Here is a 12,209-nt window from a genome sequence, read left to right on the forward strand (position 1 = left end):
TGAAAAGCAGCTGGTAAAATATACACCTGTTTATGAAAAAGACCACCACACATTGCAGTAAAAGACAGTTCCTTGTAATTCCCCCCCACCCCTGTGTGACTGAACCACATTTTCTACAAGCTGCTTGACAGCAGAGACTAAACATGGCTTCTGGGTGTGCATATACTGCATGCATGTGTTTTGACACAAGAATGCCTTTTCAATGTTAAATATAAACCAGTCGGTTTGCTGTGGAAACACTGGAGGTCTATCCTTGATTGTAAGCTGCCTTTTGTCATAACAAAGTCTTGTCCCACAACCATGAAACATCCCAGCTGATCTAAACTGTTGCTTTCCACACAGATACAGCTGACAAAGCAGACTCCTAAAACGCTTTTCAAACTGAATGTGATAATAGGGAAGCTGAGCAGAACTTCCAGCACCTAACAGAAAAATGTTTGTTTTTTGAATCCCTTCCAAAAGTACTTCCTAGGATTTGGGAATTATCTGGAACAGCATGGGAGGTGGTGCAGGGAGGGGGGGATCACAAACCCTGCCATCTGCTCCATCTGCTAGCAGACACCTCTTCTGGGTTGGATATGAAGAGAAGAGCACCTTTGGTTCAAACCTAACATTCAAAAATTACTTAATAGCACTAGGATGTCATAGGGCATGGGTAGGCAAACTAAGGCTCAGGGGCCGGATGTGGCCCAATCGCCTTCTAAATCTGGCCAGCGGACGGTCTGGGAATCAGCGTGTTTTTACATGAGTAGAATGTGTGCTTTTATTTAAAATGCATCTCTGGGTTATTTGTAGGGCATAGGAATTTGTTCATCCCCCCCCTCAAAAAAAATAGTCCGGCCCCCCACAAGGTCTGAGTGACAGTGGACCGGCCCCCTGCTGGAAAAGTTTGCTGACCCCTGTCATAGAGTGCTTCAGCAAGGCAAGTGCCCAAGTGTTCTCAAAGCAGCGTGCAAACACACACACACACACACACAGAGAGAGAGAGAGAGAGAGAGAGAGAGAGAGAGAGAGAGATGTCAGCTTGTGTCATCAGCATTTCACACAACCACAGTGTGTATCACTTGTGTCTGGAAGCCACATCAATTGACTAAAATCTGTCTGCAAAATGCCAGCATTGAGAGGTTTATCACAATAGTCCCACAGACTCGGAATGTCACAAAACACTTCTTTTAAAGTGAGGCTTAAACCTGAAGTGGCTTGAAGGTTGGTTTTCTAGTCATACAAGGCATTCTGTTGAAATCTTACCTCATTTAGAATTGCCCAGACAGATGAGTTTTGTATTACTAGAAGCCGGACAGCTGCAATTGGATTTAGACTGGGATCAACTGTTCCCTCTGCCATTCCATTTTCAAATTTGCCTTCAGAAAGCAAAAAGGCATTCTAAATGAAAACGTTCAGCCAATGCAAGCCACCACATAAGAACATATTACATGTAAGTCTACTGTATTTAGTTTTGAAATGGGTTCACAACTGCGGCAGTCCCCAAGGCAACACAGGAAAAGGTAAGAGTTTGTGGAAGCAGTCAGAGATCTACTTTTTCACAAAAACAGGATTTTTGTGCCTCAGTTTGAACAATACTTCAATGCCTCATAAATCAAATTAAAAAACAGCACCCCCAAACCCTATATATTACTTTCAACATTCATCCAAATATATTCTTTATTTGGGACTGAGATTTGCGTGCAAAATAAATAAATACTCCAGCTTACATATTTTTAAAATCTCAGTTCTCAATTGAAACTTCTAGATAAAGGGTTACCATAATCTCATTATTCTGTTCATATCATAAATTATCTCTGTTTCAACTAAAAGCAGCATCATAGTCAGCCTGTAAAAATATAGAACTGGTACTACGATTTGTTACTTTAGCTATCCAGAGTTTATTTTAACAATATAGGAGGACAATCAAGAATTTCCTTCATCCCTTGCAGTTGTTGGATGCTACATGGTACCCTTCTCCTACACTTGGCAACACCAAAAAGTGAACTGCTGCTCAACTGAGTCTGGCTTCTGCTGCCATCACCCAAACTTCTGTGGGGCTTTGGTAGATAAGACCAGGCCATAAGACAAGTTGCCTTAAGCCCCATCTACACTATACAACTTTAAACAGTGATAGCTTCCCTCAAAGAATTCAGGGAATTGTAGCTTGTTACAGGTGTTGAGCTACAATTCCCAGAGTAGCGTTATAACCAATCTCTATTCCCAGGGAACTCTGAGAATTGTAGTTCTGTGAGGGGAACAGAAGTCTTCTAACAACTAACAGTTTCCACAATTCTTTGGGGAAAGCCATGGCTGTTTAAAGTAGTATGAAACTGATTTAAATGTATAGTGCAAATGGGACCTCAGTTACAAAACAGTTTTGTTGATGATTATTTTTGTAAAAACAGTTCTTTTTTCTTTCTTTTACACAGTGTTACCTATTCTGAAATACCCATCATCCAATCGTTTCTCTTTGGTTTCTCTGCTTAATACCAACTCTTCACTCTGAAAAGCGAGATAAAAAAATTGAAGTATTAGTTATATGCCAATGTAGCGATACATAAGGGATAGAGAAGAATTTTGGTCTTCATTTTAAAAAAGGAAACAACCCAATTTCACCGTTTCTGGCCTCATTCACTGAAGGGACAACAGTCTAAGGATCAAACACACTTCTCTGGATTTTGCAATGGCATTCAGATTAAAAACTGCATGTAAAAATGCTTATTTTATGGGGGAAATGGGGGCAGGATTCACCTACGTAACAAGCCTGTCAGTGGAAGCAGCCCTGCACAATGGGGTTTCCCCCAAAGTCTGAAATTGGCTTGGGAGGGGGTCAGGAGAACCCTCAGTACAGCATGTAGGGGAAGGAGATGAGGGTATTCTGTCTGGCAAACTGCAATGCTTACACAGATGAAATGTTTTCTCATAACACGATGTTGAATTCTACTCTGAATATTCTAGGGGAGAATGCATAGAAAAGCATACAGATGCATATTTTAGGACTTAAACGTACACAACACACATTTATGGGAAATATGCCTCAAAATGTATACAATTTAAATGCCAATTTTTCATGATTTTTTTAAAAAAACAATTCATTGAGAACAAAGGCAGAAAAGCACATATGACTGAACACGTAAAGATGTCACAGAAATAAGCAGATCAGTCGATAACTCTATATTACAGCAGGGTCCCTTTGTTCTGTACACAAATCATGATTAGAAGTCCCCCAAACAGAGTCATTAAAAAAGAGAAAGAAATAAAGTTTTACTTTTTGTGCAGATGCAAAGAGAGCAGCATTCAACATGTCCTCTTTTGGGGGCCAACATGCCCATCCGGGGGGATTTTTACATCTTAAAGCAAATGTCTGGGTTTGCGGGGAGTCGTTTTTATTTGGGGGGTGGCGCAGGCTGCTCTGCATGCCGTGGCTGCTACCAACCCAAGCGTGCGCACCTCTTTCCCCAGCTCAGGCTGGCAGCGGCTCAGGCTGTCCTCTTTTTTGCTCTACAAGATATGGCAACCCTAGCTCCAGAGAATTGGAAGAACCCCTCAATCAGATTTAGGGGGAACACAAGGAGAGGACACTACTAATAGAACGGTCGCCCTTTCTTCTTAGCCCTAATTGTACCACAACTGTTGTATGGCCTTTGTTATCACCTCCCAAGAATCCTGAGGCTGATAAGGCCACTGGAGTCAATTTCACAAGCTAAGTTCTATAAATGCTAAACCAAGTCCTACAATTCTGCATTCAGTTGGTAGTGGCAGCTCTTGTTTACCTAAGTAGGTTACACTTAGATCATGAATGTCAGTCTTCTCGAAATATACATTCCTTATTCCAGTTTTTTTAGATAAGATTTGGTGGGATTAATAGTTCTATCATTGGGGAGGGAGAAAACCCACATTCTCTTACATCAATAGAAGTGTCATGTATGAAAGATACTTATTTTTACCCTTAAGATAAATACAAGGTTGGGAGGGGGGGAGAGACAGACTTCTCTGTCTTCATACCTTAAAAGGCAACACTTCCACTGTTGTGTTGACGAATATATCTCCTGGATGTTCTGGGTTGCCGCTGTGGAATAGGAATCTATAAATGTGAAGATTAAGAAGCCCAAGATGATCTGTCATGGCTAATGAGAAGTATGGAAACATATAAAGGCCACCTAAAAGACCGAAACCCCACAAAATCCTGTTTACTTAGAACTTAATGTGTTCAAAGGGGTTTACTCCCAGGTAAGTATGGAAAAGACTGCTGGCCAATGACACCCAAAAGATTTAATGAAAGCACGTTGAAAGATTATAACATTGGGTTGTATCCAACATGGTGCTAACTAAATGTTCCATCAGTGCAAGTATTTCTGCTTGTGCAATGGAAGGTTTTCCACCTCTCCTCCCACTACATGCTCCCTCAATCTGTTCTAGGGGTTCCTCCAACACTCTCAAGCAGATTTTGGGGTAGCTGGAGTGCACCCAGGAGGAGGACGGGGGGAAGTCTCATTACCAAGGCAGAAATCCTTGCACTGATGATATATGTTAGTTGAATACTGCCCCTGGTTCTTGTACACAGTTGTCAAAGGACTAAAATGGACTAAAATTGCCAAATGAGATTTGTATGTTCTTAACCGCTATCAGTGTAAGGATGCCTGGAAGGAATTCAACTACAGTGGTACCTCAGATTACAGACGCTTCAGGTTACAGACGCTTCAGGTTACAGACTCCGCTAACCCAGAAATAGTGTTTCAGGTTAAGAACTTTGCTTCAGGATGAGAACAGAAATCGTGCGGCGGCAGTGGGAGGCCCCATTAGTTAAAGTGGTACCTCAGGTTAAGAACAGTTTCAGGTTAAGAACAGACCTCCAGAACGAATTAAGTTCTTAACCCGACGTACCACTGTATGTTTAAATAAGAAGTATGTTTATATTACAACCCCCAAATCAATTCAGTAATTTCAAACCATGAATGGGTAACCTTGCCCCCTGAATTTGTTGTTAAGACTATCAACTCCCATTAGTCCAGCCAGCATGGTCAATAGCTATGGATAGGAGTTGGTCCAACAACACCTGTAAGCCGCAGGTGAGCTACCCCTGCTTTAAACAAATCTAGATCTTTTGTCAGGAGTGCTGTTTTGGCATGCACAGACAGTGACATGAAAATTGTGAATCTTTCCTCAAAGGGGAACCTTAACCTAAAAGCAAACTAGACATCCTATCTAGAGGGAAGTGTGAGGTCCTAGGCAGGAACGTGGGGGTGGAGGATGCCTTGGGAAGAGCCCAACAAGCTACAGCAACAGGAGGTCTCTGGGCTGGCGATCCAAAGGGCACAATTGTTTGGGCAGATTTCAAGTAAATCATGAGAAAAGCTGACCAAAAGAACCCCTAAATATAAATCACTTTCACTTATTTCTGTTACTTGCAAGCTGTAAAAAAGAGGACTGCCTATACAGTGGTGCCTCGCAAGACGAAAAGAATCCGTTCCGCGATTCTCTTCGTATAGCGTTCTTTTCGTCTTGCGAAGCAAGCCCATTGACAGCTTAGCGGATTAGCGCTATTAGCTGTCTAGCGGCTTTTAGCGATCAGCTGAGAAGCGGCTTATCAGCGGATCAGCTGATAAGCGGCTTAGCGACTTAGGAAAAGGGCAAAAAAGCGGGGGGGGGGACCGCGGGAACTCGCAAGACATTTTCATCTTGCGAAGCAACCCCATAGGGAAATTCGTTTTGCGAAGCGCCTCCAAAACGGAAAACCCTTTCGTCTAGCGGATTTTCCGTCTTGCGAGGCGTTCGTCTTGCGGGGCACCACTGTACAGTTATAAATCCTTACACAATACAGCATGATAGCAGAAAGTAAAGTACAATGTATGTAAGCAATTCTGTTCCTTGTCCCCCCCCCCCCCCGTAACCATTCATTTGACCAATAGTGAAATGAAGTTCCTGCAATCTTATGCACACTTATCTGAGAGAAAGTCTCAATTAATACATGTTAACTTCCAGGTAAATAGTCATAGGATTATTCTGTTTGTGTCTTCTCAGGAAACATTTCCATGCAAAGTTAATTCTTCTAATTTTATTGATTTTACATAAGCAGCTTCTATTTCAAAGAAATACTCCATCCCACAGCTTCAAATTACAGTACTTTCCATCTACATATATGCAACTGCTTCCCTTATCTTAAAATTCAAAGCAGTTGTAAAGTAGTATTTACCAAGCAGATGGCCAAAAAATAGATGTAGATAGAAATTCATCTGAAACCTGAATGGCTGAATACAATTACATATATAAATAGTCCAAAAGAGATGAATTAAAGCTGACTCAATTCCTACACATGCACGATGAGAACACAAGCACAGATTAATTGGCATCAGTATACACAACAACATGTTGTTGTAAATCTGTCACTTGCTGCCTTGTTTAATATACTGTAAGCAATCTTCACACAAAATATTACTTCAGAACTGTTTTGAACTTTAAGTTAAGGAAAACAGCTACATCTTCATATTGTACATATCTTTGAATCCATGCAGCAAGATCTCTTCAATGTAGAAAAAGCCCCTATGACTTGAATGAAACAGAAGACTTAACTTGAATGGAAATGCTACTTTTGCACAAAACACCATGACAAACTTTACTGTTGCTTGAGGAACATCAAGGTGAAGAAGGTCCTTAGCCACCGCTTTCAACCATTTGAACCTCCACAGAAATGTCAGTACAGTGGTACCTCGCAAGACGAAATTAATTCGTTCTGCGATTTTTTTCGTCTTGCGATTTTTTTCGTCTTGCGAAGCACGGATTTTGGAAAAGCTTCAAAAATCACCAAAGTCTTCAAAAACCTCAAAAAAGGCTACCACACCGCGTGCTATGAGTTGCTCCTCGAAGTCAAGTCGCAACTGCACCCCCTGAATGTACGGTTTCAATAAAAAGGAAACAAACTTGCAAGACGTTTTCGTCTTGCGAAGCAAGCCCATAGGGAAATCCGTCTTGCAAAGCAACTCAAAAAACGAAAAACTCTTTCGTTTTGCGAGTTTTTCGTCTTACGAGGCATTCGTCTTGCGAGGTACCACTGTAAAACCTTTAAGAGTTCAGGTAACATTCCTTACAACATATGATACACATTTACATATGAAAAGGTTCCCTGGTCCTAATAATACATTTGCCTTGGCAAAACTGATTGCTGCACACATTAACGTTATCAACACAATTTTGTAAAATATACAATAGGACATAACATCTCCTATTTTAAGGAGCATCTTGTGTTACAAATATTCCTATTTCAAGATGGCAGCTGTTAAAAAATGAGCTTATTTTTCAGCATTTCAGCTAATAGTTTCCTTGTCAACATGAAACAAATCAGTAACAATCTCCCAGAGACAGACATCTATGACTGAGTTTTTAATGGTTGTTAAAAATGACTAATTCATGAAATCTGTGGTTTCTAACCCAATAGTTCAAACAGAATATAAAACTGATCTTCCTTTATTTGAAATAATGTTCCCTTTTTGTTGAAACCAGGAGAGAAAATTATCGAATCTGTCCTATGCCTCTCATTGTTAATTTTTAAAATCAGTTATAATTGAAGCCGCTTGATGTAGGATTTGAAAATGTAATATTTAGTGTTCTGAACACCATTTTGCTATGTTCTCTCTGCAGTAGAGATCAAAGAAAGACAAATAAAACTGGAAATAACCTTGCCTATTATCTAATATGGATGTCAGTGTGACATTACGAGTTTCCATTTTCAAAAAGATAACATTCAGTTTGGGGGTGTTGGTAAAGCTAGGTGATTTTACAACTTACGTCTATTTTGCCATGCTGACAGCAAAACTTAACTTTGTCTTGTTTCTCATCCTTCCAGATTAACAGCTGCCCATGCGCACTTAACTACCCCAAATTAGTTTATAGCATTATAAACTAATTTTGCAGACCACTTATAGCCCCTGGGTTGTTATTTGAATTGAGGTGGTGCGGGAGACACCCCAACTCTGTGCCCAAGGTATTGCAAAATGATCATAAAGAAGCATGATATAATTAGTACCTTTCAAAAGATAAATCAATTTTACTGTTTTAAAAAGTGAGGTGGAGGTGGAGTGCAAGTTGCGACAGGTTACAAATTGTCCATAGAAACATCTTGTGATGTTTACACAAAACACAAAATTTGGCAATTGTAAACCTCCCCCTTGGTGGGGCACCCACAATTCAACTTTTTTCAAGTAAGCTCTGCCAGCAATATCTCTAGTGGATGAATCAGAAATCAGCAAGTAGTTGCTTCTTAACCCACAGCTGTAATATTTTGAGAACAAGTTCATGGTCAGTGATGTTAAAACAAGGATGACTCTTCATCTGTCAGATTCCTAAGGACCTATTCCAATGTGAAATTTTGATAACCCAGCTGATCATTTAACCTTCTGCTTAGATATAACCTTCTGCTTAGTCACCAGCATTTAATTTAAATGACCATGAAGGTCTTCTGCAAAATTCATTTCCAACCTCATGACAGGATTAATAAGCATGTCTAAGCAACGGAAACTGGAAAGAATTCCCGTAGAGATGTGTGCATGAAAACATTAAAGCTGAGTGCTAAATACACTTAGAACTTAATAGAACTTAAAAGCTGTTAACAGTACACTTCTATCCTAACCTAATAGTACAAAATGGTTTCCTGCACAAATTTTTCTTTGCAAGAAGAAAAGTGACATTACACAGAGCCAAATTTGCAATCTGCATTCCAAAATGGCACAAATAACAACTGGGCTATTTTAATTCTAAACAACCGGTGTGGCTTTTTTTTGCCTAAAATACCAAACATTTGACAAAAAAAGTCCAACAAGCAGACTAATCATTCTATTGGATGCCATGAACAATTGTTTATAAAGCTGGTCGATTTACTGTAATTCCAACCTCATTTCAAGACACCGTTAAGCAGAAGCTTCATTTTTTCATGGAAGCACTTACCTTTCTACATTGACAGGCTTGTCAAATTTAAAGAGGATATAATCTCCAGCAACTGGTGTAACAGCCCAAAAGAAATCTTCACCCATGTAGGCTTTTTCAAGAGCATGACCCTGATAAACCTTCAAAGTTGTAGAAACCTCTGCAGGTGGATTGACATGAATTTTATGCAATAATGGTTTCAGGAAGTCTTTATCCTAAAAAGACGTTAAGATTCATTAAGCTAGGAACCGAAGAAGAGGTCAGATGCAAAACAGACTCTGCTTCAGTTAGCTGTAGCAAAAAAACCTGCCTGAAGCAGCTTTTATCAAGAGGCATTAAACATTTCCCTTGCCAGGAAATTTTCCTCAACACACGTTGGGAGTCTATTGTTCAGTCTCCTGTTTTCCTTTTCTGATTTTTCTGCAGTTATTATTGATCCTCTCTCTGTTGTCAAGCTGGCCATCAGCCATAATATATTTTCTCCCTGCTACTGGCTTATTTTGCAGTTAAACAAAAATTCAAAGTCAATTAACATGAATCAACAAGTTTACAATTTTAAGAAAGTTTACTTAAAAGAGAGAGAGAGAGAGTGCTTGGCAGGGGGTTGGACTCGATGGCCCTTGTGGTCTCTTCCAACTCTATGATTCTATGATTCTAAGACAGCTTTTATTAGAGATGAGAAGAACAAGATTTTTCCCTCTACCCTGTAGCAAACAAGGGATAATATCCTCTCCCTCACTGACAATACTGCACAATGAAACTCTTGCTCCTCCATCCCTCTTTAGCCTTCATGTATCCCAAAATCTACTCTGGAGGGTGGGGGGAACCTCTGGTGAAGATGGGGGTTACAAGAATAGGAGAAAAAGCTGTAGACCCATCACAACCAGTGGCACTTTTGCTTTATCATATTTGATCGTCAACCGTGGGGCCTTGCAGTAGCCAGAGACAGCTGTAATTTGCAACATTACCCAGAAGATTGATTAGTATGCAAGTTGCAAAACCTGGTCTTCCAAGAAAAGGAAAGGAAGCATAAAGTACTCACTGTAAGTTTCTGTATCTTTCCCGCTAGGGAGGAGTGAAGACCCACATGTTGGAAAAGTGAAGGCCTGAAGCGTATTCTGAGATTTGATTTCTGTCTATCGCAATGTTTCTGAAAAGAAAAGTTGGGGTGTGGCGGAAGACTTTAGTAATGCAGAACAAGTTAAACGCTATCCTTACGCATGATGACTTAAAAATAAGTGAGCCAAAATATTGTGCAGCGTTCTTGATGCCGGCCTTCCATAGCCCCGTAGTTTTGTTTGATGCCTTGCCTTTCATCCAAGGAGAAAACAAAACCTTACTGTCACTAAAGGAACAGCACAACCTGCCCACATAAAGATCAAGGACCCTGTGCCAAGCGATGAAATATTAACTATCAAGGAAGGCAGTCCATCACCCCCCTCTCATAGCAACCCAACTTGAACAGAAAGCAGGAATTTATCAATAGCAGTCAGTAGACCAAAGTGGGTTTTACGGTGTGGAAGAAACCAAGAAGGCTGCACCCAGAATGATTCACATCTGTAGCTCAGTATTACAGATCAGTGTCAGTGCCAAAGGAATCACAACACCCAGACGGCAGGCCACCATAATTACAGTCTATTACAAGAACCATGGTGATGAGTAATTCTGTGCAACTCTTCAGCTAATTTTAGCAGTTATGCCATCTGCACAGGCACAGTCTGAGACGTGGAACTTTGTTTTTAACATAGTCAAGTGCTCAGGTTTCTTTGGAGGCCATAATAAAATACACCTTTTAGAGATTTTAGCTCCCCTACAAACAAAAGGCTTTAACTTCTGCTTGCAACCTTTCAAATAATCATTTTACATCCTCACCAGTCTGAAGAAATTAGAAAATGGTTGTTGGCCACTACTTTTGTAGCACCCCATTATGTTTATATTTCATTTTTTCATTAAGACAAACCATTTCCCCCGTACGATAATGGTTGCCAAATCAGAGCTTCCCACAGATTTCACAGAATAGTAAATGCTTCTGTTTCACTATAATGTGCTGTAATGTGCGAAAGAAGAGACGCCACTTCCCTTCTTCTTATGGTGCTTCCAGATGGCAGCACCCTTATTTCACAGAGATATCCACAATAAAGTGACTTCTTACATTGTTCTTGTTCACATGTAATGCTAAACTAAAGAATGGCTTAGTGTGAACAAGCACACTTGTAGGCTCCTGGAGAGGAAATTGTGGCTGTTCTGCTCCTCCCTGGTCAATCCACTGCTGCACTGTGCTGAAATAAGTCATGGTTTATCTCCTTCCAGGTGAAGCATGAGTTGTAATCAAGGTTTCTCCTATTGTCTAGAACTGGTGGTTCGTCTGGAGAGAGCTAAACCATCAGCCCACGTTCAGATGACATGCTAAGCCAGTGATGGAGAACCTGTGCCCTTCCAGATGTTGCTGAACTCTTAATACCTATCAGCCCCCATCAGCATAGTCAATGGTCAGGGAAGATTAGAGTTGTAGACCAGCAACATCTGGAGGGCCACAGGTTCCTCACCCTTGCACTAAGCCAAGCCATGGCTTTGTTCAGCAGTGCAGTGGTGGAACCAAAGCAGCCACAATCTTCTCTCCATTTGCTCATTCACACTAAGTCATGGTTTGGCTTTGCATTACATGCAAACCAGGCCATTCACATAAGACAGTATTTATGAGAAATACTTAACACTCAAAACTTACTGCATCTTTCTCGGGGTTGCAAACTTTCACCCAAAGAATGTGATCCAAGAGCCAGTCAATAGGTTTCTCTTTATAAAACATAAATATGAACTCTACAATGAGTGTAATATCTGGAGACTGAAACATTTTACCTGTAAATAAAATGAAGTTGTATCAGCAGCTATCCAGAGCTTTGTAAATGCAAATTCAGCTTGCCACCCCCAAAGAGCCACTTTAGCTAGTATGACTAAAAGTAACAGAAATTCCAGAAGCAGGCTATTATATATAAATATCTGATGCTCAAAAAACCCTCACCTCTGAAGATTTGATGGGTTGCTTTTTTTAAAGAATCTTAACGCAAACTAGTAAAAGAAAAGATGGCACTCAAAGAATTTGGGGCAGAAGGTTTGCAGAGACTGAGAATTTTGGAAGAAAGTTACCCAGATATTCCTTGGTTTATAGGATATTTAACAAAAACTGAACATGTGCTATGTTTCTCCCCACCCATTTCATGTCTTCAACAATGCTTCTTTTAAAAAATTACAATTCTGAAAAATTGGTCTCCCATAATCTGCACTGAAAATCACATGCGTGATTGTGGTAG

General features: G+C 40.3%; 1 protein-coding gene across 2 annotated transcripts in view; it reads right to left on the reverse strand.

Moving 5' to 3' along the window:
- The window catches only part of MGAT4A (alpha-1,3-mannosyl-glycoprotein 4-beta-N-acetylglucosaminyltransferase A), a 56,190-nt gene that overhangs the window by 3,545 nt on the left and 40,436 nt on the right, over positions 1-12,209 (reverse strand). For both annotated transcript variants that reach the window (XM_079972801.1, XM_079972802.1), the window contains 6 exons: positions 11,627-11,757; positions 9,944-10,051; positions 8,923-9,116; positions 3,991-4,069; positions 2,421-2,487; positions 1,249-1,361 (listed from right to left, as the gene is read on the reverse strand). In XM_079972801.1, coding sequence (XP_079828927.1) covers positions 1,249-1,361; positions 2,421-2,487; positions 3,991-4,069; positions 8,923-9,116; positions 9,944-10,051; positions 11,627-11,757 — 692 coding nt within the window. The remainder of the gene's footprint in view (positions 1-1,248; positions 1,362-2,420; positions 2,488-3,990; positions 4,070-8,922; positions 9,117-9,943; positions 10,052-11,626; positions 11,758-12,209) is intronic.

The sequence above is a fragment of the Podarcis cretensis genome (assembly GCF_951804945.1).
Source record: "Podarcis cretensis genome assembly, chromosome: 4".
NCBI classification, from domain to species: Eukaryota; Metazoa; Chordata; class Lepidosauria; order Squamata; family Lacertidae; genus Podarcis; species Podarcis cretensis.